Below are 27,758 nucleotides of genomic sequence, written 5' to 3'. Positions count from 1 at the left end.
TTCTTTTTCTATTTGGTTGAAAATATGTCATTATATTCATGTTATTCTTATCATAAAATAAAACTGCTAAATGAAAAAAATATTCACTTTAATTTTTTCTTATCAATAAAAAGTCTTATCATGATCTTTTATTGGTTGACCATTGTTCCCTCATTTTTAATAAATATTGTGTAACATCCAAATATTTTCAAAGCAACCAAAGTATAAAACAAGCTAATTTTTAAAATATTTAAAGTTTGAGCAGGTACAAGTTATTCATATAATTGTACCATTGATTCCTAACACTATAATGAAATCAATCTACCCCTAAATCATATAAAAATATTGCTCATTACATTTTAATTGCAACAAAAATAAAAAATAAATGTTTATGTTGTTAAATGCTAGATAATATCATGTCGATAATAATTCGATTTTATATATTTGAGAAGAAAATGACTTTAAATCAAAATAAATGAAACAAAATACTTGGGTTCCGAAACCTAGTCTGTTAAAATTAAATAAATTTATTAAAATAATCAGACAAGGACACATTGATAAATAACATTATATGTACATTTTCTCTATAAATATAAATAAATATAAGTATCTTAGAACATTCATTATTTAAGGTTCATTCCCTATGAAATGAATATTATGTGCACCATGTAATTAAGTGTGTAACTTACAGGCGGTGGGACTATTACAAAAACTTTAAAAAGATAAGAAACAAGTAACATAAAAATTTTAAGTATTTTTTCCAACTTATTTTTTTTTTATAAAATCATTAATTGGAAATATTTTTATCATTGTAATTGTATGACAGCATAATTATCATTTTTCTGAAAGCGCTACACTGAAGTTTTTCCGACAGTTTAATTAATTAAACTTCCTGCTAATGTTAATCTCGGTTAAATCCTCACTTCTCTGGAGAGGAGCCATGTAACAAATAATATTAAACAATAATAAAGGGGTTGATTATTCATTGCTTTAATTACTCCCGCTTATATCGATTATCTTTATTTTAACTTAAGGCTAAACTTATATATTTTTCTACATAAGTATCTATAATAATAATTATCACATAGATTAGAGAATGGCTAGTCCCTTTTTACTGATAAAATATACATATCAGTAAGAATACAGGATATAGTCGAAGTTGGGACTGTAATAGGTACCCATCTATCTGATTTTAATAGTATGCTTTTATTTCTTAGTTATTGATGTTAAAATATTTGTCAATTTTTACCTAAAGAACCTATCAATATCTATCTATTGGATAGAAATTCCATAGTATAAATTAGATAAAGTGTATTATAGTAACACCAGTTCTGAAATGTAATGTCCATTTTATGGTTCACAATCACTTTGCGTGTGATATCACTAAAACTGTTTGGATTGCTCCGTTGAATGTAAGATTCTACATACATACATAAAATCATGCCTTTTTCCCGGAGAGGTAGGCAAAGACTATATCTTACCACTTGCTATGATCCGTGCATTCTTTCGCGTATTATTATTTTCTTCAGACGGGTCTACTTCATTCGACTATATTTAATGTACTCTGCAGAACTTGCCACACTATTCTAGAATATAAACTAAGGTAGACAACATTACTAGCATTCTTTCGCTTTGCCGTTGGCAGTGACTGTCTGTTCTGTATTAATTTCTGTTTGTTTTCTTGGCCTGTTCTTAATGTAGTTATGATAGTAGAAGTTGCCAAACATGTAGATGAAGAGACCAGCGTTGAGGGCAAGAAGGAAGTTGATGCCTTTCGGGTAGTTGCATTCACTGAACATAACGGAAAAGTTGTGGTAGAAGATGATGCAGAACTGGATCTGAAAATGATTAAAAAATAGACATTAAAGCCATTTCTTTACTAAAGTTAATATTTTTTTTTATTTAAGATGTTAGACGTTCTTATAATTACACATATTAAAAGATCTCTTTTAAGAGTTGGCGAATTAATGAAATATTGGTAACTTATATTTAAATTATTAAAATATGCTTTGTCTAAAGAAATTGGAAGTCACAATTTCTACTATTTTGATCTTTTATTTAAAAAATAAGTGTCAATGGCTGCTATTAATATTTCATATATAAAAAATAATAATATAATGACTCTAAACTTTTTAATATCAGTACCAACCAATCACAATACTCCTAACATAACATACCAGTTGAAGAGTGGTCACGTGTTGCTTCCACCATAGGAACTTTTGGTAGTGGGGTCCGAGGCCAGAGATGAAGTAGTAAGTGTACATGATGATGTGGATAAAGGAGTTGATCACGCCCAGCAAGGTTCCGTGGCCACCTGTAGCAAAATGTTTATTTTTATGTAGCAATTGATACTCGTATTTGAATTCGCATACTGCTAATAATAATTTGAAGTGTCACTTCAAATTATTATTAGCATAACCATAAAAACTACTACGTCAAAATTTTAGGGGACACCGATCTTTTAGAACCTTATAAACTTTAATAGTAATAGGTACCTCTCAAAACTTTAAAATATGTTTTGGTCATTTGTTTTTTAGAAATTAGTAACACTAACTGTTTTAAGATCTGTACTAGATTGGAGAAAATTGTATTAGATAGACTGATAGGTCAAAGCCAATCAAAGAAAAAACTCGAAATAATGTTCTCTTACAATTCTTATGACATTCTGTGCTTTATGCGTGATATAGTTAGAAGTGAAAAAATTTTACTTCAAAAAAATTTTCAGCTTTTTCATAGATACATAGTTAGTTATACATAAAGTTATAATTAATCTAAATGAAGCCAAACGAAATCATGAAGTAGTAAAATATCACATTTGAATTGTTATAAGCTCAAGGTATAAATCTCTCTTTTAGTAAACTAATTAATGTGGCGGAATTTTCTTCAGGAAATTTGAAGACCTAAATTATATCGTTTTTTAATTACTTGTTGAATTTAATAACTTTAAACTAATTTACTAACGTCAACCAATTAATAAGAAATTTAAATTACTTCTTGTTTTCATGTGATTAGTAAACATCAATATTAAAACGACACAAAACAAATATTTTTAAGTTAAACAACTGAGACGTAAAAAGTAAATTTGAGAAATCTCGACAAAAGCCGATTTAAATTGTAATGAAATAATTATTATATATTTATCATAACATCTCTAGGTTGCAATATAGACGCTTTCTAATGCAAAAGGCCTTGTGGGGTATCACCTACTCGATCTTTTTTCAAAAACAAAGTAACAAGTTAAAATCATTGATTATAAATGTACAATTCAGTTATAGATATTCCATTTATGAAACACTGAAATGTTTATTTAACTTTTACTTTTAGTTCTCTTCATACTTCAGTTTTTTCATTTCTCTCAACATCATTTACCTATTTTGTTACAATAAAACTAAACTTTCATAATGAGAAAGGACTTGTTTGATATAACGGCTTCATTCTTAAATTTTGTTCTCTAGTCTTCATGTCTTCTCTGCACAACGTTCTAACTCTCCTTTTAATCATTTAAATAAATTAAAAAAAAACTTCAATTTGCTTATAACTTCAATCGCCTATTTTTGCAGCTGTCCAAAAGTATTTTTAAATTCCACTTAAACTTCACAATTAAAATATATCAATAATTACCTGGCAAGAACTTGACTCCGATCCAAGCGCAGATAGGCATCATGAAGTGGTGGTACAGGTGCAAGAAGGAGATCTGCCTGTTCTTCTTCCTCAAAACGAAGAATACTGTGTCGAGAAGTTCAATTATCTTGGCCGAGAAGTACCACCATACAGCTGCAGCCATCTGTAAAATCAATATGGTTAATATGAATGGAGTTTATTTTTTTAAACTTTATTGAGCCTCAAATGTACAATATAGATAGACTTAATGCTAAATTAACCCAGATCGATAGAATGTAATATTTTAAATTATGAATAGAATTTGAAATTTATTTGTTAGCCTCAGTTAGGACCAGACCTTTTATGTATTTTTAGAATTATGATTATCCATTTAGAACGTTTAATATTACAATAAATTGTCATTGTAACATTCCTTGCTCAAAAATTGATGCAAGGCTTTAAATTTTTTCTTTAAAAACGTAGTATTGTTTAAGGAAGCAATAACTGATTTAATGGATACCTTCTAAAGGAGTTGTTTGAACATATTTAGCAAGTAGGTATATGACAAATGAAACATAGTTTTCAAGGTCTACAATATGATATAAAAACAAAGTCGTTGTTGTGACAGATTTGCATATTTTTTCTAAACAAATCCCTCGATTTTTCGTCTAATTCAGTCATAGTTTTCTTTCAGTTTTGTCTGGCTTATGATAATTACAAGTTTGAACTATTAATAATACAAAAATTCGTACAAGAAAAAATATTTCATGTTATCAAGCTCGGTGTTAAAATAAAATAAATCTGAATAAAAGCTTTGGAATTTTTATAACAAACTTATTTTCGTTTGATTTTAATTAACAATTTCACAAATTAATTTAAGTTTAAAAACTGTTAGTTAACTTTATACTTAGTTACTTTGAAGTAAAATTATAAATATATATACGAGACAAATAACACTGATACTCATCAATTTTAAACACAGTTTGCAAAAGGTGTGCTTGAAAGAACTTTGTTCCAAAATTTACGTAAGCTTTTACGCATTTACTTGGCAATGAGGCAAAGTACTGGGGATTTTACCCGGGAATTTTCGGCATAGAAGGAAAGATTATAATTTGTTACATCATTCCATAACGATAATGTATTATGTGTTTATGTAAAAAGCGATGACCGCAAACCAATCATATGAATATTGTGTGAGATAATACATACCATAAGTAAATAAATTAGAAACCGGTTATTATATTGTGGTTTCGTTTTTTTTCTTTCTATTAACCTTGGTAAAGTTCTTTATCTTAGACATATCGCAATAAAGTAATCGCAAATTGGTCAAAATTCAAAACTTTTTTTTTGTTTGCTTATGTCAATTGGAGTTTGAAATAAAGTTTATTTTTTTTATTTCAAACAGTTATCATTGAAATTAGCTGGTTTTGTTATTAACGTAGCTTTTACTTTGGTGTTTTTTTACTCACCCTACGCGCTTTGGGATTGTCCGAATAGTCCACTGGTTGACAGGAGAAACTGTAGTCGTTCCACCATCCTGATGCTAATCCCTGGAGAATATAATCAATCATCTTGTTTTCATCTTCAAAATAATTTAAAAAAAGTAAGTATACATAATTACATATAACGATTATATCCCTTGCGGGGAAGACAGAGCCAACAGTCTTGAAAAGACCAGAAGGCCACAATAAGCTGTATCGCTTCATAATGGAGTTTAATTTCAAGTAGTGACGTGACAGGTTGCTAGTTAATCGCCTACAAAAAGAATCCTAAGTTTATCAGCTTATCCTTAGACGCCTTTCACGCCATCCTTGGGATGAGATAGAGTATTAGTAATCTTCTTTAGTGCCCGGAACCACAAAGCATATTTAACTGCAAGAGGAGGTAATAGTAATGCAATCCATACCTTAAGAACGTTTTACATACTGTCTTTAAGGTCATAATGATCCTGTAAGTTTTCATTACTAGAAATAAACCTAAGGTGCGCCAATGATCACGATCCTGAATTGGGCTAGTCAGGTTAAAATGTAACTGTATGTTAAACATACAAGTTCATTTGGAGTTGGTCCCCATTGTCACAGATTTAGTTGCCTGAATGTGCAGGCATCCTTTAGATGTGCACTCTGAAAACATTGCTATTAAAATTTATGAAACCGTTTAATCGCATACTCCTGGTCAATACTTTATTCAAGAGTCACTCTCTCAAATACGTCACATATGACATTTTAGTATCAAAACCTGTTTAAAAAAAAATATATTTTTATTCACATTTAATTACCTCGTAAACCAGGAAGATACTCATAAGAATTTGCGATATATTGTACACAGCAATGACGTTTTTAAGATCGTACGGCTTCCTATCTCTCATGTACCGGGGGCCCACTGAGTTGCAGAAGTACAGGTACGTAGCCAGGATCGTGAGGAGGGGCCCAGGGCCGGACATTAACCACCAGTTTTCGGTCCTTGGATCTGTCAAAGAAAAGTAGATAAAATATTTAGTTGGGAGTAAGCAACAGGAAAATTCTCTACCTATATGATACTCAGAATTATACATACATATGGTTACGTCTGTATCCTTTCTGGGTTAGACAGAGCCAACAGTTTTTAAAAGACTTAAAGGCCACGTTCTGTATAGCTTAGTGATGGAATTGAAATTCAAATAGTCACAGGTTGCTAGCCCATCGCCTAAAAGATGAATCTCAAGTTAATTAGCTCCCCTAGTCGCCTTTTACGACATTCGCGGGTAAGAAATGGAGTGGTCCTATTCTATTAAAGTGCCTCAGATTTATATTATTATTTATTTAGGACAAAACTCATTTGATGCGATAATCAGATTTCTAAGAAATCTCCGAAAATTTCGCTGTTTCTAGTCAGTAATATACATAATACATCATTTAACGGGCTTTAAGCAGCTTAAAAATATTCTCATCATAACATATTCTACGTAATAATGTAACTTCAATCACAGATTCTGCAATGAGGCTTTATTGTAAACAATTTGAAATAATTATTTAAAATTTGCAGTAATTACATATTCACGCCATGAGATACCTAGGTTTAACACATTTGACCTGGGTCAGGATTCGATTCGAGTCACGGTTAACTAGTTAAGTATGTACTTAGAACGATCATGATCATGTGTTTTTGATACAATCTGACTTACAAAGTAAGTTAATATCAAAACTACTTAATCGATCATTCAAGCTTTAATATTTACAGATGCGATTTACGCATGTTCGTAAATCATGTGATTTGTGAATGTCATTTGGTTATAATCAAGTCATTAGTCATGTAATTAAGATTGTAAAATACGAGTACTCTTATTAAATAACAAACCAGACACATATTATTTAAATGAAAAAATAAGGTAGTTAAGTGAGTTATAAAATTACTATTTATATTTATTTTATTATAATAACTTGGGTGTGTAAGTACGAATAATAAATATATATACGAGACAAAATCACAGGTTGAGTTAGCTTCAAAGTTAGCAATAATATAAAATAAAATTACCGAGAAGAATAACATAATTACGTTACGATTTCAAAAATTATGCAGATTAAATAGCTAAACATGAACTATCAGTCTTTTCAAGACTTTTGGCTCTGTCTACCACGCAAGGGATACGCCGCAGATTATTACTCCAGGTTTAAGTTTTATAGAGGGACCATTTTTGATAATCATAATTTGATCATAATTTTTGTCACTAATACAGCAATCCGAATAATATTTAGATTGTTACAGTACGAATGGGGATAATTATATTCACGTTTAACACAATAATGTCAAAGTTGACCTTAATCATTGATCGGAGAATATAATAGGAGCATTTGCGTGACTATCGCTCAAAAAATTTCCATACTAAACAATCTTCATTTTAGTGACGACGTCTTTATACGTCACAGAAAAGCTAAATCCTAAAAGATAGAAGCAGAGTTATTAAAATATAAAAATATATATATATAACTTCCGACCCAACCCCATGATAGTCGAAGCTAAAAGTACATAGTAAAATTTACTAAACAACAATTATTCAAGTGGTCATTCTTAAAAAAAAAAAGATTACGCCTTGGCCAGAATTAAGCATAGGTTAAAAAATAAAGATTTTTAAATTTGGATTACACGTGTCTGCTTCGTAAATAATTGATTCTATTTTCAAACAAGTTTCTATGTTTGACCTATCGATTTTAAAAACGTCACTAAAAATATCTGTACTGACAATTATTCGTCATAATATTATACGTCCCTTGATCAAATCGGTGACATCAGGAAGAGCTCCTGGCATCAACCCTGGTTGTATCCGTACCTCTCTGAAGAAGCCCGGGGTATGCTTTTTGGACATAATCCTGGATAGGGTTAATCAGATTATTTGGCGTGATCATACGTATGTATGTATAATTTCTCACATAATGGTAGGAGGTTGTGTATAAAGTGCATGCGATGTCGCAATAAAATCGCAGAAATGCACCGGTGCATTATAATAATAAATAGATTTATCTTCCTTCGACGTTTCTTGTCACTCTAACACGTTGTAGAGAATCTCGTTGTAAGATGTTTTAACCGACTACGAATGAAGTTAGAGTTAAATTCTGATCGGCCTGGGTATTTTCAGGTTGATCCTAAACCAATGTAAATATTTATTCAAAACACGTCTTATTTCTAGTGCGTAAAAGTTTGTCATATTTTGCGGGTGGCGCGCACACGCACGCCGATCAAATATTGAAGTAAAAAATCATCATACGCCTTATTAAAATTAACATAACATCTAATTGGTAGAATATTCAATTAGTGTGTGATGGCACTGTTGTCAAAATGGACTACCTTAAAAGCTTAATTTCTGAGGTAATCATTTGCGAAATAAAATGAAATCGGCCATCTATGTTGAGTATGGAAAACTGCTAGGGAGAAATCTCCTAAAATTCTTACGGGAATGAAAAAGCGTGCATTTTCTATTTACAGAAGCCGAGATTCAGGCAAAAATTACTTTAACTACCTCCATATCACGTTTTCCTCGTGTTGTGCCATTAGGATTTTTTTTTATAAATTATTCCCATAGACACAACCACATACTTGTGAATATTTTTTATTTCCCATGCGCACATTTAAGTACAATCGTGTGTATCACAGTGACAATCAGAGTAAATATTTATTATATAATATAACTTAATAAATAGAAATAAATAGAATGTGCCGTGTGGTCATCGGCACTCTATCAAACATAAACATATTTTTAAACGCATATTACATAAGTAGTAATTTTTCCACCTGTAATTTTCTAGATCAATGTTTATTTTTGCAAATCTCACCGACCTTGGTTATGTTTTTGTTTTTAATTCCCATACCTGCTTCTTGCTCACCATTTTTTGTTACTGTCATAATCTGCGTTTTACATATGGCGGTTTAATGTTGTATCATAATCATTAATAAATGTCTACATAAATATTAAATGTAATTATGCGTTTGATTTATCTACGGCTTAGGTAAAGCACGTGCCATATTGCCATTTGAATAATAGGGGATATAATAAGAGGGGTGTTATAAGTTTGACGCGTCTTCTGTCTGTGGCATAAGTAATATTTGTGTCGGTGTATTTTTTGTAAATTAAAATTAAATTTTAGTATTGAACACATAACCTGAATTTATTATTTTAAGTCGCATGTCTTATTAACAAAATATATGATCGATGCTTATTGGACTAATATTATTCGTGTGTTAAGTCATTATTCATAATTTTTTTAAAGTAACTTTTGCATTGATATCTGACAGTTTTTATTCCGACCAGTATGATAATGTATGTGGTTATATAATTCTGACTCACAATTCATGGCGTTTTTACACAATTTTAATTTGCGTTTTGTTTACACACCATTATATTTCCCTTGTTATTAAAAGGGCTACTTCGTAATTATTTTGTTTGAACTCCTATATACCTATTTTAAAAGGACCTACTGGTTGTAAGACTTTTATTTTCATTGAACCTCGGTTTAGGGTGTTCTTAACGAGACATTTCACTAGAACGACTTCGGTTTCATAAATACGCAAGAAGCAAAAGAAGAAGGCATGGATCGTGGGAAGTGGAAATTATTTTGTGTCTCCCTTCCTCTATGGAAAGGAGGCTCAATATCTCTTTCTTTTACTCGTCATTGCGATTTTCTGGTTACATTCTCAGATATTGGTTTCAAAGCTGTAAGTACGTTAAGAAGCCCATACTTGCAGTGACAAGATTAGGCATTTTTTTCACTAGGCGGCTTGCCTTGCTTGGATGGATTAATGTTTGTAGGACTAGTACTTTTTGTGAAGTGTGGTTCTCAGCACCAATATAAAAAAGAATAGGACTACTCCATCTCATTCGACTGGCCACTGGCGACTAAGGGATAGGCTTATAAACTTGGAATTCTTATTTTATGCGGTGGGCTAGCAACCTGTCACTATTTGAATCTCAATAATATCATAAAGCCAAACACCTGAACGTGGCCTTTTCAGTCTCTTCAAGACTGTTGACTCTGTCTTCCCCACAAGAGATAGACGTGACTATATGACTGACTGATGACTAGTACTTTTTGGGTTTTCCATTTATAGTCACCTACAAAACCAATCCTATGTAAGGCAATAATCTACCTTCTAATGATGTCACTTGTGTAACTCAAACAATATTTTTAAAAATAAAAATTAAATGAAAGCAATAAACATTATAAAGAAAAGTTTACAAAAAAAAAGGACTTAATGCTCACACAAGTAACTTTGGAAGGTCATTCTCGATTCTCATTTGCTTAACTAGCCAATTATAACACAGAACTTAGACCACTACCCGAGCGCACAGCTTCAGTGCTCTGTCAAAAGGTGTTTCAAATTATTGCCAGTATAATTTGAAAAAGATACCTAAAGAATATTCCATTATAAACCCGGTGAATGACTCCGGAACCAGTTTTGATATAAATACGAGCAATGTTCGAGATGAATCTAAAAGAGCATCAACGGACAAGCGCAAAAATCTTGTTTCTTTTATTTAAAGAAAAAATGCATCTTTGAAGATTATTTTAGGATCTGTATAAATTGAGTGACAGGATGAGTAACAGTGTGATGTAAAACAAGATATAGTGACAGGAATAGATGAACCGAAAGGACTGTGCATTATGGCAAGTCTTTAGCAACTCGTCTGGGTATGGGGCATGATTTTATCGGATACTACGGCCTACTAAATTAATAGATGCAGATCGGTCTTTAATGTTTAAATGAACATAAATACTGATATTTTTGTCTTAAAATTATGTCATTGTCACAAATACAAGTCTGTTTTAAAGAAATTCGCAATTTTTTTACGAGTTAGCATGTAGTGTACTAAGTTGTGTGTAGTTTCTAAGTTAAGCTATAAATAAAAAGAAAATCACTTGTCTACTCCTGCTGGTCATGTTTTGTTGACCTCAAGGAGGTCTTTTTTCAATCCACTAATGACCAGACTATTTCTTTTTATCAGCAAACCAGTACTCACCGCTATTGCGCTCCATGAACCGCTTGTAGGAGTCTACGATAGACATGTCGAATGTTGAGTTTGCTCCTGTAACAAGAATGAATGAATAAATTTAGGTACTACACTAAAAATGTGATAGACTATATATTTCTTCTTGTCACGATCCACATTTATCACGCTCCTTTTTTTAATCGGTGTAACTAATTTCGTCCTGCCTAAGAGTCAGAAGTACACCTGAATTAACAGAATATATACCTAAATTTTCTTATAGAAGTTAGCTTATAAAAAAAAACTTAATCCATACTTCTTAAATAAGGAGAATTGCTTTAGCTATATTTCGGACATTGGTTAGATGTATATACAAAACTATGTCTCTCTTCCAGAAGGGAAGTTAGACAGCGATTACATTTTTGCATGTCATGATTACTGCATACTTCTTTTTCTTCATCCACATTCTTAACTCTTTCCATCCGAAAAGAAGAGTATTTTTTTGAAGCCATATGAAGTTAAAAGTTTACCTAAACGTTTTAACTTTTTGTTAGTGCAATTTGATACATTAAGTATTTAATAAAATTTACCGCATGGAAAAACCCTCGTCATCTCCCATGACGGCATTTTTATATCATCAATATGAATCAATAATATGCACATCCGTATTAATGTTTTCTAGTAACATAACAAGTTTTTGTCAAACAAAAAATATATTGTAAAACATTTGCCGGCTCAAAAGGAATAATCTAACTTATGTCCCATTCTTGTGGAAATTTCGGGACATTTTCTATAGGTGTTTCTTTACATTTTTTAAAGGACATTGCCAAAATTTATATTTTATTTTTAGTCTTTTCCAAGTACACAATTCAGCAAACATTATTATTTCTTCCACTATATATAACTTAAAAAAACCACAGGAAAAAGTTAGTTATTAAAATAAAACAAACCTTAATAGGACAGCACACTGATCCACCAAAGTGTAAGTAACACACTACTGGTTATATACCAGAAAAACGAAAGACTCCGAGTATTCCCAACCGATAACTGTGACACTAAAAGACAATCCGCCTCTAAGTGAATTATTATATTCTAATTCGGAAACCCATTAAGTATTAATTGTTCTAATAATATAATGACAAAATTATGTCATTGGAATTCGACAGTAATAACTGAACTTTCTAAATTATTAATTTAATGGCGCTAACTTATTAAATTGCGAGTTAATCAATGAGTCATTCAGTTTTGTAGGTGCCATTGACATTGCAAAGAGGCAACAAGTGATCTTTTGTCAGTTAACTAGCATAATGTTTAGCATACTTCCTAGTTGCATGGGTATATAATAAAATATTGGAACAATGTATCTGCAATTATTTTTTTTCAGTTACTTATATACTTTTTGATGATTTAAAGGTGACCAAAAAATCTTTAGGATACCTGCAGATTCTGAACCTGTTTACAGGTTCGTGGAGGTAAGAATCAAATGGAGGTCTCTTTAGTATGTACTAGACTACATTTAGTATTTGGGGGTCTATTCTTGAACGTTGTTAAATCATTAACTCACATCACACTCACTCATCAACACTCTATCTCTTGGGTTAACCTTAGAGATAAAAGAAGAGAGATAAACTTCTCGCACGCCTATTATGCAGGAAAAATTGGAGTGATTAAATTCTTAAATGTGCCGTGTGGTTCCCGGCACCAATAAAAAAAAAAGAATAGGACCACTCCATCTCGTTCCCATGGATGTCGTAAAAGGCGACTAAGGGATAGGCTTATAAACTTGGGATTCTTCTTTTAGGCGATGGGCTAGCAACCTGTCACTATTTGAATCTCAATTCTGTCATTAAGCCAAACAGCTGAACGTGGCCTATCAGTCTTTTCAAGACTGTTGGCTCTGTCTACCCCGTAAGGGATAAAGACGTGATCATATGTATGCATGTACGTATTAAATTCTTATTTACATGAGTTTTTTTTTTCATAATAAAGCTTTTATAAAATACGAGTTGTTTAGAATGTCTGTTTAGATATTAATAGAGTTCACTTCCGATCTGAAGGTGCTAAAAATATTAGTTTTAGGAAACGATTATGCATAAGTCGGCAGGAAATATAGACAGAGTCAATGTTTTTGCCGTTTATTTGGCCAAATATGTTTTATATTATATATTCTTTACCAATATTAATACACAGATCAAACATTGCATAAACACATTAAATCAAAAAGAGACATTCAGAAATAGGTGTGATTTGTTAAAAAATATTATTAGTAATAAGGGTTCATCATATCATAATCTCATCATTAAGTGATTCTGTATTTTTTACTTACTTTAAGTTTTGTATGTCTATACATTACTTACAGTAGTTATTAAATATATTTGTAAGTCCTATAGTAAAGTTGAGTAATTGTTCAGACTCCATCATTACATCTTTATTCCATACAGGTGAACCTTTTAGTCTTTTCAAAACTGTCGGCTCTGTATACACCGGAAGGGATATAGACGTGACTATATGTATAATGTTATATGTAATAAATAAATTAAAGTTATTATAATTTTTTTTGTCTACATACATACATACATCATACATATAAGCTAGTCTATATCCCTTGCGGGGTAGACAGAGCCAATAGTCTTGAAAAGACTGATAAGCCACGTTCAGTTTGGCTTTATGATGGAATTGGGATTCAAATAGTGACAATTGCTAGCCCATCGCCTAAAAGAAGAATCCCAAGTTTATAAGCCTATCCCTTAGTCGCCTATTACGACATCAATGGGAACGAGATGGAGTGGCCCTATTCTTTTTTATATTGGTGCCACACGGCACTTTTTTCTCTAAAGAATATAAATTGATGCTGTTATTTTTTATACAACGTCTGTAACTGTATAATTAGTAAACAAAGCCATTGCATATTATTCGCTAAACTGCGCAGAAATTATCTCCATTATGGAAGAAAACCTTAGAGTATCCACTTAATTAAAGAAAACTTGATTGTTGTTTGTTAAGTATAAGCGATGTGTAAAAAACAAAGTAGTATGCATATTAAGCACATATCGGCATATTCAATGTCATCTTATTTCCTGTAGTTGTAGAACTTACCTAATATGATTCACTAGCTGTGCCCGCGACTTCGTCCGCGTGGTATAGTTATTTTAAGCATCATTAAAGCTCTCAAGATGGATAATTTTCCCCGTTTATTTTTTTCACATATTCCTTTATTTCTTTGCTCCTTATAGTTGCAGCGTGATGTTACTCGTATATAGCCTAAAGCCTTCCTCGATAAATGGTCAATTCAACGCAAAAAGATTTTTTCAATTCGAACCAGTAGTTCCTGAGATTAGCGCGTTCAAACAAACAAACAAACTTCAGCTTTATGATATTAGTATAGATTTAGCGTCGGTGGCGCGGTTCATTTGCATTAATACAAAGTTTGCAAAATTTTGCGAATTGAACATGATTTTTGTCTTTAATTTTTATTTGGTTTAACAAAGAACACCAGAGTTTTCTAACACAGCACATTTGCATCGTGAACGGATTCGAGTTTTTTTTTAGATAGAAAAAATATATATTGTCGAATGAACAGTTACAATTTATACATAGATTAGTAATAGTATTCGTAAACGAACATACGAAAAACAATTTTAAATACATTTTTCCCTGAGAATTATCAATGATATAGAAAAAGCGGAAAATTATGCCTTTTAACGTACAAGCATAGCCTCAAAGCAACTTTTAATTTTAAAATGAAGCCATGACGTAAGTGCTAACTTTTGAGAGGTCACGCGAAAAGACTTTTTGTTTATAAAAGTAATGATCATCGATAATGTTGATTTTATTGTTTAGTGTAATTAATAAGAGGTAACGGCGAAGGAGATTTCATACAAAATGTTGTAAATTTTAAAATTTGACATTCGCTCAACTCACTGTTTTTAATGAATGCGCTTCAAGAATAACCTTTTTTCCTTATAAACTGCAAAAGGTTCCGGCGATCTTGATATCCTTATATGACTGAATATTCTACAAAATATCATATACGAGTAAGTTCCCTTACCTTCTGTTGATTCATGTCTAGCTCAAGACTTGTTCCACGTGATATCTTTTTAAGTAGTATTTGAATATTTTTAAGAAAAAAAAACCAACCTTTTGAATTCAAAAGGCTGGTTTTTTTTAAGAAATTTCTTAAAACGTTGTTTTTTTGAGTGAGTTAAATTTCCTCCTGACATTATTTTTTTAAATTGATTCGTGAAAAATCTTTAACTTCCAACTAATTTTAAATGTACTAGGATCCATTTAACTCGTACACTATGACTATTCTCACGGTAAAAACACAGCATCATTAAAATAAGCATCTGATAAAAAACAAATAAAAATCACCATAATGCTCATTGAAATTAAGTGTTTAATCACTTTGATTACACTGAAAAGATTGTTAAACAGATAATTATGTGGAAATGTCAATGGAAATGCATTGTCAAGTTTTTCTGCTCGCATTCGATATAGTGCAATGTTTCACTGCAAAAAGTTATAAAATGATGTGAATTCGTCAACTACAATTCGATTTAAGATCACACTAATGACATTTGCTCCCACGGTAAAAAAATTAATGTTTCGACAGGAAATTACATTTCTGCATATAATTACATCTTTATCGCTTACGGTGTAGACAAACCAACAGTTATGAAAAAAAATTGAAGGGCCACGCTATACATTCCAAACGTAAAATAGGTATTAGTTTACAAATAATAATTATGCTGCGTATGTGTACGATTTAATATAATTTTCCCAAATTTAAATATGTTGAACATATGGACGATTCATACAGTTGCGGTAAAAGGCAAATTGTTATCTCACATCTAACAGAACGGTACTCTAATTTGAAAATTGGCTTCGTTAAGTACATGACGCATGCATAAGGTGTAAAATGCTACATAATACGCCATAATTAAAACCTAAAGGCCGAAGTGAAGATCACATGTTATGAAAATTATGTGTTATTATTCTAAAGGTCATTTCTTTAAGGCATTATCTCTTTGCTATGATTTTATAATGAGTGCATGTGTCCTTAATGTAAAGAGCCCTAAAAATGTAAATAAAATGGAGTCATAATTGTAGGAAGTGGTATCGTGGCAAGTGGAAAGATATAGTCTCTGCCTACTCAGCTGAGAAGGCGTGACTATACATCAAGTCAATAGAAAGAGTGTTTTAGTTTATTGAAATTAAATTGTGAGACGGTTCTAGTTCATCTTTACTTGCTCCTATTGTAAGCATTAGAATACACCAACACGGGCAGTCTTTCAATAGCTCCTAGATAATTACCAGTTTAAGACAATCGTCTTAAAATGGTAAATAATTATTGAATGAGAAATAACTGGAATGATAATAAAAATATTATTGAAATATTGACATTACATAGATAAAAAACGCATAAAGCTATCCATAATTTGAAATATACATACATTTATTTTTATCGCTTTCGCGGAGATGGTTGGAAAAATTAAGAGTAATAAAGACAATATTTTTGTGGTTTTTTGACCGACCCATACCATTTTTATTACATTACTTGCAGCAGCATAAGCGCAATATTTGACCGTTAATATTTTTCATGTTAAATGTCAAATACCTACCTACAGATATTAAAACAGAAGTGTCACTAGGTGTTTGACCTGTAGGTCTTATGCTATCCTCCCTACGTAGCGGCAATATGATTACTATACTATAAAATGGCAAGGTCGTTTATATCGAGGACGGTACATGTAAGGCGTGACATCTTAATTTGGTACGTATTAATTGTGTTACTGTCACTGACACGACTTTATTGTTTTAAAAGACGTGCTTAATCTTCACTTGTTAATTGGGTTAATTATTTGGGCAGATTATGGCTGCAGTTAGGAAATGATTTAATGGAAAATGCCCCGCATCATTTTCAATGTTATCACTTGATAAGTGTATTCTTAAATGTGATGACAATTCTCTGTTGAATCCATAGTGGAAAGTTTTCTTTTTTATTTTTGATTTAATACAACTGTCTGATTGTTCTCTCTTAAAATGGTACAAAAAATGCAACTGAACATGTTAATGTGGCTCCTATAATACAGATTTCTTTAAGGATCCATAATTTAATGTCCATTATTTCTAAATCCAAAATTTGTACGTACTATGAAAGTAATTTTTTTTAGAAAGAACCAGCTTTAGAAAATATCTTTTTAATTACTAGCTGCCCCGGCAAACGGTGTTTTGCCATATAAATATTTTTGGGTGGACAACCCTTATTACTAAGGGGTATGAAAAATAGATGTTGGCCGATTCTCACACCAACAAAATTTCGTGAGAATCGGTCAAGCGGTTTTGGAGGAGTACCTACGGGAACGAAAATTGTGACATGAGAATTTTATATATATAAATTATGTGTCATTATTTTGAGCTTTTAAAATAAATTTTCGAAGCGATTAAATAGCAAAAGCGATGGAACCTTTTTCGCAACAGAAAGATGATAGACTACTTGATTTAATCTGAAGATTGCTTAACAGAAAATTAGAGGCTGAGTGTATTTAATTTTAGCGGTGCACTCTACAAAGTGCTCCGCAAGTCTAAATAAATAACTTTTCATTATTTCAACACAGAGCTATTAAGCGCTCATTACATGAAAAGCGATACAATGGAGGAATTTCTTCTGCGATATTTAATGGAAATATAATTATTTTTAAATCACGTGTACGTGACTTCGATCACGAAAAATATTTAGGAATTTTGTACATTAATTATCGACTATAATATTTTTAATTTTTATTGGTATCAATCGTATCAAACTTGTTAAATTTATAAATAATTATAGTTGTCAGTCAGGGTAGACACAGCTTACAGTCTTGAAAAGACTAATATGCCACCTTTAGCTGTTTGGCTTGATGATAGAATTAAGATTCATTCATTTAAATATTTTATGTAAAAAAGTAAAACATACATACATAGTCGTGCAATTAAAGAATTAGTACGAACTATGTTAAAAATACAGCTTAGAATTTATATCGCCTTTTAGGTATTGACCTACTAGCTATTGTCTGAGATTTTGCTCAGGCGGCAGATTTGGAAAATACTTAATTTGAGTGTCATTTCAATGTGTTTGGTTTAAGTTTTGAATGTACTTCAATAGATTTCCATCTCCTTTGCTTTTAAAAACACAAATTTTTCACCTGGCTTAATTAATAAATAATTTTACAATTATTAAAGATATCAAAAGAATAGCTTCTGACAATGGAGTAGCAACCTCTATTTATAAAGCCAAGGAGCAGGTAATATTCAGTTTGAAGACTGCCGTAAAATGAATTGAGACCTGCCTACTATTGTATGGGTGTGGCTACACGGGTTTCCACCACGTCAAAATACAGGCTTTGTTTTGTATGTGACAAGACATAATGACGTATGAACTAACACTATGCTCTGTTATTAGGATTTTTCCTTTTCATCATGGGAATAAAACTGTCAGTCAAAACACAACTGAAATGAAACAAATCTTTAAGACGAATGACTAATTGTTTTCGCGTGTATTAATTGAAGTGTGTGCCAGTTTCTTCGCGTCCCATGCAGGTAGTAAAATTCAATCAAGGGAGAAGCAAATAAAATTTGGATTTAAGAAGTTTAAGTCCTGTTTAAAGATCGAGGTGCCGTGTGGTTCCCGACAACAATAAAAAAAGAATAGGGCCACTCCATCTCATTTCCATGGATGTCGTAAAAGTCGACTTAACTACCTCGCAAGGATAAAGAGGTGATTTTATGTATTTATGTAAAAATTGGAATTCTTCTTTTAGGAGATGGGCTAGCAACCTGTCATTTTTGGCTTTCAATTCCAACTTTGAACTTTGAGCCATACAGTTGAACGTGGCCTTTCAGTCATTGTGAGACTGTTGACTCTGTCTACCCCATATGTGATAAACGTGATTAATAAATGTATGTTAGTAGATTTTAGAAATACCATTGCTAATAACAGATGACAAAAAATGCTCTACTCGATTTTGATTCAGTTTCAATATGATAAATGAGAATAAAATTGATTCTATTTAATAATGTAAAAAGGATACATGCTTTTTATCTTTATAGAGCATCAATATCATTCTAACTTATTTATAAGTAATTCATGTCGAGTTGTTTACTTACTACTTGATCGATGATATAATAAGCTTGTCATTTATCAAAGTACGGTCATTATATCCCACATGACGTTCATACAGCTAAACATGGCTTTTTAGTCATTGCGAGACTATTGGCTCTGTCTACCCCGTAAGAGATAATTAGTATGTATGTTTAACCTACATACATATAGTCGTTTGTATCCTTGGCGGGGTAGACAGAGCCAACAGTTTTGAAAAGACTGGTAGAATTAAGGTTTCAAATAGTGACAGGTTGCTAACCCATCGCCTACAAGAAGAATCCCAAGTTTTTTAGCCTTCCTTTTGTCGCCATTTACGACATCCACTAGAAAGGTATGGAGTGACACTCAAAAGGGTCGGGAACCACACTGCACTGTTTATTCTGCTACAAAATTATTTAAAAACTTTTGCCATATTTTGTCTCAATTCTACGAGTATCATTAAGCCAAACGTAGACTATCAGTCTTATCGAGACTTTTACCTCTGTCTACCCCAAGGGATATAGGCGTCATTATATGTATGTATGTAATAACAAATTTAGTTTCATGAAAATCATTGCATTAGACATCATAAACATTGTATATTTAAGCACTTCGAATACTATTAATTTTCTTTGATAAAACCGATTAAATAAGCTAACTAGCATATTATAATACAAGACTTAGTCACTTGAATGGTCACGTCAAAATTGTGATGCCTCCATAAAATTGTATTACTCTAGTGCAACTACATACAATTTGCATGAGATGACAAATTGTTCATCTACAACACTTTGACTGTAGCATAAAGACTTGACAGATTGCGATAAAATGTCACGGTTAAAGTTTGAATTGCAAAACAGCATTTGCCTGCAGCATCTCCGGCGCCACCAACAAAAAATAATGGTATTTCGCTGATCCTAAGGAAGCTAGAGTTTTTACCAGGATGTACCCTATGTCCCTCTTCAGACTCTTAATTATGTATTCGGTAATTTTAAGAAGATTGGCTTAGGCGTTAAGAGACAACAAACAAACAAATAAACATACATACATACATAAAATCACGCCTCTTTCCCGGAGGGGTAGGCAGAGACTACCTCTTTCCACTTGCCACGATCTCTGCATATTTCCTTTGCTTCATCCACATTCATAACTCTAATAAAACAAATAAACTTATATAATTTCCCTTCCCGTGGAATATCGGGACATTCTTTTCTAGGTAATTCCCTACACTCCTCTAGTTGCGTAGATACTTGTAGGTTCATGCTAAATTCAGATTCCGTTATATTCATTTAAAACAAATTTACGACACTTAATTTTTCGTCGCATGAGAAATTATGGCTTTCATGGTCCGTTTCACGTATATTTGTATAGTCTTTATATCTATAGTTTTTCGTGCGATAAAAAGCATGCTACAGGGGAAGGGCAAAAAAAAAAATCAAAAAACATTTGCTTTTTATTTTATTTTTTTATTCCAATTCTACGAGAATTTATCTTTGATAACGTAATTATCATCATGTCTTTTTACTAATAATTTGATGGATTTATAAAAAGTTGAAACAGAGAACGGTCAGTGAATCTGTACAAAAACACAATAAGTATGACTGTTGCTCAATGTAATATATCTATGAATCTAAAAATGTTAAATTGTACAATATGATAAATTGATATCGGAAACATCAGAAAATGGAATGGCGCAACACAAGATTCAATGTCAGCGCCGTAAAAATTTGTACAAAAAACTTTGTTGTTGGTCAAGCTAATGCGAGAATCCAAATTATTATAAATTAATATCGGAAATTTCAGTAAAGGGAATGGCTTCACAAGATTCAATGTCAGTGCAAAAATTACATCAAATCTTACGCATTGGCGGTCATGGGTGAAGTTTATATTGCGCAAAGCGTTCAGAACATAATACAAACGATTTCTGTCGCAACTATACAATAAGTGAAATCAGTCATTGTTCCGTGTATATTGTATTGATGTTAATTCGGCCGTTCCAAATTTAAAACCTGAAACAAATTGTAACATACATACTAGTTTCGCGGCCGGCTTCGTTTGGGGTATCTACTTATTTAAAATGTTTTGTATGTAAAAGCCTTCCGGACTAATTTGTCAAAACATTGAAAACTGTATCAAAATTCATACGTTTTGCGTTCATTTTTTGTCTAGACTGAATAAGACTTATTTTCGAATAGCATTTTGTATCACGTTTTTTCGGGTCTAACTTTTCCAATATGATTTATTCTATAGATATGAGCTCGCTTTATTGGATTATAATAAAAACGATGACGCAAAATATGCACAAAAACCCCAGACTAAAGTCCGAACAAGAAATTGCGTTTAAAATTTATATACTTACATTAATTTTTTTTTTGGTCGTGGCGCAGCAATGGAACGGGTTTGGCCGAATTTTTATAAAACAATTTAAAAATATTGATCAATTTGCGTCATGAAAAAAACTTATTAGAATGTTGTTCTTTGTAGTGACCATTTTCAAATTATTCGGAAAAAACCTAGTATTAGTTCATAAATTTAAATCAAGTTTTTATAAAGATACAATCGGAAAAGTTCGAGATATATTCGCGTTTATTTTAAATGATGCTATTTCTAACTCAGATATCTGAAATTTATCTATGTTATTTTAAGTTCGATTGCGTATTGCATACATATATGCACGCCTCCTTTTTTTCTAGATATAAATTAGTTTCATACATACATACAAAAAAATTAAATTTTAAATTTAAAGGTTAAATTTTATATACAATTTTATAATTGGCACATAATATGTAGCAGAATTTAAATCTTTTCGTTTCCTTGAGGTTTCACTTATCAAACAATGTAGGTATAACAAAACATGATCGTGGTCTCACGCGAAACCTCAACAGGACACAAGCGGGACGAACACCAGAAATTTTTTTAACGTGCTAATCTCAGGAACTATTGGTTCGAATTGAAAAATTTACTATTTTGCGTTGAATAGACCATTTATCGAGGAAAGCTTTAGGCTATGTACATAATTATATAACATCACGCTGCAACTATAAGGGGCGAAGAAATAAAAGAAAATGTGAAATTCGTTGCGTGCGTTGCGAAAACGGTTCAAGATACCAAAAATATATGTATGAAAGAGTTAAGAAAGTTATTCTTCTTGAAATAATCTAAAAAAATGTCCACGACTGTATATGTCTATCTTGTAAGATTAATTCACTAGAACCGTTTTTATGGTAATCAAATTTGATCGTTATTAAAGCATTATTTGTTAAGAGTTGTATCAACGTAATAATATTAATCTTTATCCAAATAAATGTGTTGTTGATTAAGAGTATTTAATTGTGAACATAATTGTCTTTGACATCACTTAATTTCAATGAACATCTTAGAAGATATAACAATTTAAAAATAACACCGATATAAAATTCACCCGCGCCGTATGAAGTGCAAAACATGACGCTGTAAGGAAGAGGCGTGGTTTGCGCGGTACCTACCACGCCGCGCGACTCAAATGTTTTATATTTTTCGTTATAGTTATTCTACTTTTTTTTTTTTTTGCCGTGTGGTTCCCGGCACCAATGAAAAAAGAATAGGACCACTCCATATCTTTCCCATGGATGTCGTAAAAGGCGACTAAGGGATAGGCTTACACAAATGGGATTCTTTTTTTTTTAGGCGATGGGCTAGCAACCTGTCACTATTTGAATCTCAATTCTATCATAAAGCCAAATAGCTGAACGTGGCCATTTAGTCTTTTCAAGACTGTTGGCTCTGTCTACCCCGCAAGGGATATAGACGTGACAATATGTATGTATGTATGTATGTACTTTTTTTTTTGTTTTGTGAATCTCAACTAATACTGCATGCAAATATTTTTTTGTTTGTTGTCTCTTAAGGTTAAATTTTATCTCTCTTCACGCGTTATCTACTGAAGCAATATTCTTGAAATTTTGTGTATAGATATATAACTTGCTTTAGGGCAGGGCTTTATTTTCGTGAAAATTCTAGAAAAAATACCTATGTCACTTTCGAAGGTCCATTCTATATATGCGCCAAATTTAGCGAAGTCCAGTAGCTTTTGAGTATATTCGTTACAAACATACAAAAATACAAATATTTTCTCTTTATTATTTGCGTGGACTAAGAACAGTTTGGAAAATGACGTCGGGTACTTTTCATAAATGCCAAAAAGACTACAATATAATTCCTGTGGGATTTGCGACTCTTCCACGCATACGAAGACGCAGACAACTGCAAGTAATACAATAAAAGAATTGACTTTAAGTGTACGGCAGTAGCCCTTATAAATAGCGTGAATCGTAAGTAGGTCTTGATCAGGTTATTACATAAAGACAATGTCATTAACATTTGACGTAATATGTTTGCAATTTATAAGGCACGAAGGTTCCAGATGGCTTGGAGGGTCCGCGAACCGGTTTGGTGTGTTAGGATGGCCGACTATATTAGTCTAATTTTAGTAAGAAGTTTATTTTTTGTTTACGAAAATAGTTTCTTTTTACGTCATATTTGTTGTTATTTTTTTTTTATGTAAGTGGTTGTTTACTTTGTAAATAATTATTTAATTTTATTACTTAACTAGCTGTGCTCGCGACTTCGTCCGCGTGGAAAAGTTATTTTGGGCAACATTGAAGCCCTCAAGGATGAATAATTTCCCCTTTTTTATATATTCTCCATTATTTCTTCGCTCCTATTAGTTGCAGCGAGATGTTATATAGCCTAAAGCCTTCCTCGATAAATGCTCTTTTTAACACAAACTTTTCAAATTTTTCAATTCGAAACAGTAATTCCTGAAATTAACGCGTTCAAACAAACAAACAAACAAACTCTTCAGCTTTATAATGTCAGTATAGATAGTACATTACTTAATAGTTATAAAATTATTAACAAACAGCTAAATTATAAGTAAAATATAATTAAAGTACTTGAAATTTTATTCTATTCCTATTTTTTAATATACTACTTATTAACTTTTATTTTATGCTTTTACTGAGTCATAATTTTATATGTTCTTGTAGCGTGATTTTTTTTTCATCGAAAAATTATTTTAATAATTATTTTCTTGACTTTTTTAATTTACAAAATTTACCACCTAGTTTAAGAGATAGTAAATAAAGGAAGTATTTCAATTATTAATACTCGTAATAATATATATAGCTGTCTACCTACTTTGATGTTTAACTGGTATTTGGCCTGCGCACGTGTAAGCAATATTTACATGCCTGTTGTTAGAATGGGCTTTATTTCTATGTAAATAAGACTATATACAACTTGTAAACTTCGATATAAATCTTTATATCGTTGTGTGAATAACCCACACTGTAAATTTCTAATCACATTTAATTTTAAATCTTAATGAAGTAGGCTAGTAGATTCTTAATCTATTTCTTAGGTATTGTTGATTTTATTAAAGATGTTTATATTTTATAGTATTTATAAAAAAAATCTCATATTTATCAGCCGTAAAAAATACTTGTGTATTATGGAAAATTGTAAACTATTTGTAATAATATAACCATTTCAACTGGAATAATGGCTTTAATTGCGTCGATCATGGGTTTTAATTGAATAATGACGTAAATATCACTTCCACACGAGTTTTTTTTATATAACTTGACATATCTAGGATGGCTAGTTTGTAAATATTATTAAATAATGAACAGAAAGTAATTGATTGATGTAATCAGCCCTTTTAATGCCTCGAGTAAAATTAAACATGCCTCTCCCGAAGCAACCATTTTTCGCCTATGTACAGAACTTCAATAACAGGGGTTGGAAATCAATCCCTGAAAGAATTTATGTTGCAATAAAGGGTTGCTAAAGGGTTGCATTTTTTTTTAATTAATTTAATTTTCAAAAAAGTTATGTTTAACAAAATATTGTCCTCTTTATGTGTTTCATAATTTACCCTTACTTTGATTTATTATGTGACCAAATAAAATGATTTGAAAAAACTGATTATGTGGAGGAGTGGAGTGGAGGTTTTTTTTATCAAGTATAAATTAAACAAGAAACCAAACGGTATCATCCAACGTTGATTTTGAAAACATGCGAATTAACTTTAAATTAACGGTTCATAAATCCGTGTCAATAGACTTCGCGGGTTTATATATTAAGCAAACTTGTATCCGTATATAAAAAAAAAAAACAGTATTAGTAACTTAACAGTTATCTACTAATAATTTTATGGGCTTTCCAAAATAAAGTCAATGAACCTTTTTACATCACGGTCAAGTTTAATCATGTCCGTTTTGTTAACCTTTGATCCTATTCATTATTGATTTGATTTTTTGATATCCACAAAATTTGATGACGTCAATCTCGTGGAGTAAGGCATTAATTTGCAGTACCTACCTGTTCTGTTCAAATTTGAATTTGCACACGAGACGTGATCATGGTCAATATCTAATCAACTATGTTTTTATGAGTGCGAGATTAGTTTTTTGCTGTACTCATAGAGTTTTCTTCGAAATATGATAATTTTTTTTGTTATTTGCAATGTTGTAAATATGCTAACAGCATATTTACAACATTTATAGAAGGCTCTGGGGCTAAGTGTGTGACTGGGAACACGATTAAGTGTTTTGATGTTTAGGCAGTAATTATAAAAAAAGATGTTGATAAAAATTTTATTTACTTATAAGATCCGTTCGGCCTTCACAATCAATACAAAACTCTTCCGTTAGAAATTTCCATTGATATTTGTGAACGTAAAAAGTAGGTTCTTTGAGAAACTTAGGGAAAGCACTAAGATTTCCAAAAATTCTTTATTTTATGTAATTTATTAATTTTATATAAAATATCTGAAATGCCTTTTTTATAAAGTTGCTACTGAAGCAAAAGCATTGAATATGTTAATGTATTCTTTTTTTTTGTATATTCCTATACTTTTACTATTTGTGAGACGGAATATTTCTGTCACCCTGTATATTATTCTATACGGCGGGCTAAGTCTGTAAAAAAAAAGTTTCACCAATATGTCGACAGAGTAACACTTAAATAGTTTCACTAACACTGTAATTTTAGTTTTAGTTAAACGTAAGGAAATCTTTTACAATATTTTTCTTATATGACCGAATGAAAAATTAAGCCATTTTTACTGACGCAAATATAAAATTACTATTTTGTTAAATATATAAATAATAATGATGCATAACTTTTTGAGTAAGTAAAATTTTTGTGCCTTCAGCATAAATCAGGTGTCAGATTCTATCGCGTGTAGTAATAATGTTCAAATAGTTTTCACGTATCTACGTGTGTGAGAACATTTTGATAGCAAATATAAATTTCAATATTACGTGCAAATGTGAGAAGTGACTTGAGAAAAACATACCGGATATTACCATTAAGATTCCTGATATTATTAACACTTAATGTCTTCTAATTAAGAAATTAAGTACTTATATGGTATAGTCAGAAAAAAGTATCGGGTCTAATAAATAAATCATAAAAAAATAAAATAAAATTTACATTTAAATGAATATATCAAGATTATGACATAAGTTAATAAGCTATTTCATAATACCAAGAAAACCTCAGGTAGTACGCGGAAAAACTCTCAACAAAGGATGCATGACTTAATCATCGTCTTAATCGCTACAAGTATTTTCTATACCTAAGCGTCATAATTAGAATCTTACCGTTCATATTTCAGAAGAAAAGAAGTCCTCTTTCAACACCGGAATAACCACAACAGCACTATCTATAAAATTATTAACACAAGCACAAAACCGAAATTAAAAAATAAAAACACAAGTAAAATTTGACATAGAATGTTCAAATTTAGGTAATTCTCGCGGCTAAATTTTCAATTTAAAATCGAACTCGATTTTTTAAATCGAAATTCGAATTCTGAATTCAAATAGCGCGGGAGGCTGCGCCAGCCAGTGCTCCTTTCGTTTGTCTCTTGCTAAATGCGGCAGGATTGCGCGTGCGCAGTGATAATAAACAATTACACGCAGCCTCAGTGACGACGATAAAGCCAGTCACAGACTTAGCTATAATGTATATTAATATATTTCATAGCAAGAATTATTAATTATTTTATATACAGTATGGTCCTCGGCACTTGAGAATACGACCAGTTCATCTCTTTCTCATGGATGACACAAAAGGCGACTAAGGGAATAGACACATTCATCTAGAGCTAGCTCTTCCCGTGCTCATTATAAAAATCAATTGCTAGGCTACCATGATTTCTCCAGCGAAACTCTTGACCCAGTAGTCAATGTGATTGACAATCAGGTGTTCCAGGATTCCATAATTTTTTACTATTAACAACTAAAAACTTAGATGTCATTTGAAACAATTAATAAAAAGAAAAACTGTTTTGCTTCACTTTGTCGACTACGATCGGTCACCAAGGTATTATTTATAGTACGGCATGTATAGCTAGAAGTGTGCGATGGCCTTAAGACCTACAGCTCTGAATGGACGTGCGATTGTAATGTTTTATCGATACAAAAGTTGTATCATCATTTATCAGTTATGCTGTTTGTACTAGTTACCTCAGATCTATACATACTCGTATATTTATACAATGGAGTATAGATTATCTTTTATTATAATTTTTTATCTACTACTTATCAAAAACTT

The 27,758-nt window shown here is 31.5% G+C and overlaps 1 protein-coding gene across 1 annotated transcript; it reads right to left on the bottom strand.

Annotated features, from left to right (window-relative positions):
• Positions 1-113: 113 nt before the first annotated feature.
• On the bottom strand, positions 114-27,062 carry LOC106130176 (elongation of very long chain fatty acids protein AAEL008004). The gene is made up of 7 exons (XM_013328951.2): positions 26,804-27,062; positions 11,069-11,134; positions 5,858-6,048; positions 5,049-5,129; positions 3,601-3,763; positions 2,157-2,293; positions 114-1,817 (listed from the first exon to the last, which is right to left on the bottom strand). Exons 1-7 carry the CDS (start codon positions 26,808-26,810, stop codon positions 1,596-1,598), a joined length of 867 nt encoding a protein of 288 aa, XP_013184405.2. The 5' UTR covers positions 26,811-27,062; the 3' UTR covers positions 114-1,595.
• Positions 27,063-27,758: the final 696 nt, after the last annotated feature.

The sequence above is a fragment of the Amyelois transitella genome, chromosome 7, assembly GCF_032362555.1.
Source record: "Amyelois transitella isolate CPQ chromosome 7, ilAmyTran1.1, whole genome shotgun sequence".
Taxonomy (NCBI): Eukaryota; Metazoa; Arthropoda; class Insecta; order Lepidoptera; family Pyralidae; genus Amyelois; species Amyelois transitella.
This window is presented reverse-complemented; position numbering and strand designations above follow the sequence as displayed.

Excerpts from the sequence above, each read along its gene's own strand:
- LOC106130176 (XM_013328951.2), bottom strand. Across the intron at positions 6,049-11,068 it reads GTTCATGGAGCGCAATAGCG|ATCCAAGGACCGAAAACTGG; the intron begins GTGAGTACTGGT and ends TTTCTTTGACAG. Across the intron at positions 2,294-3,600 it reads CGGAGTCAAGTTCTTGCCAG|GTGGCCACGGAACCTTGCTG; the intron begins GTAATTATTGAT and ends ATTTTGCTACAG.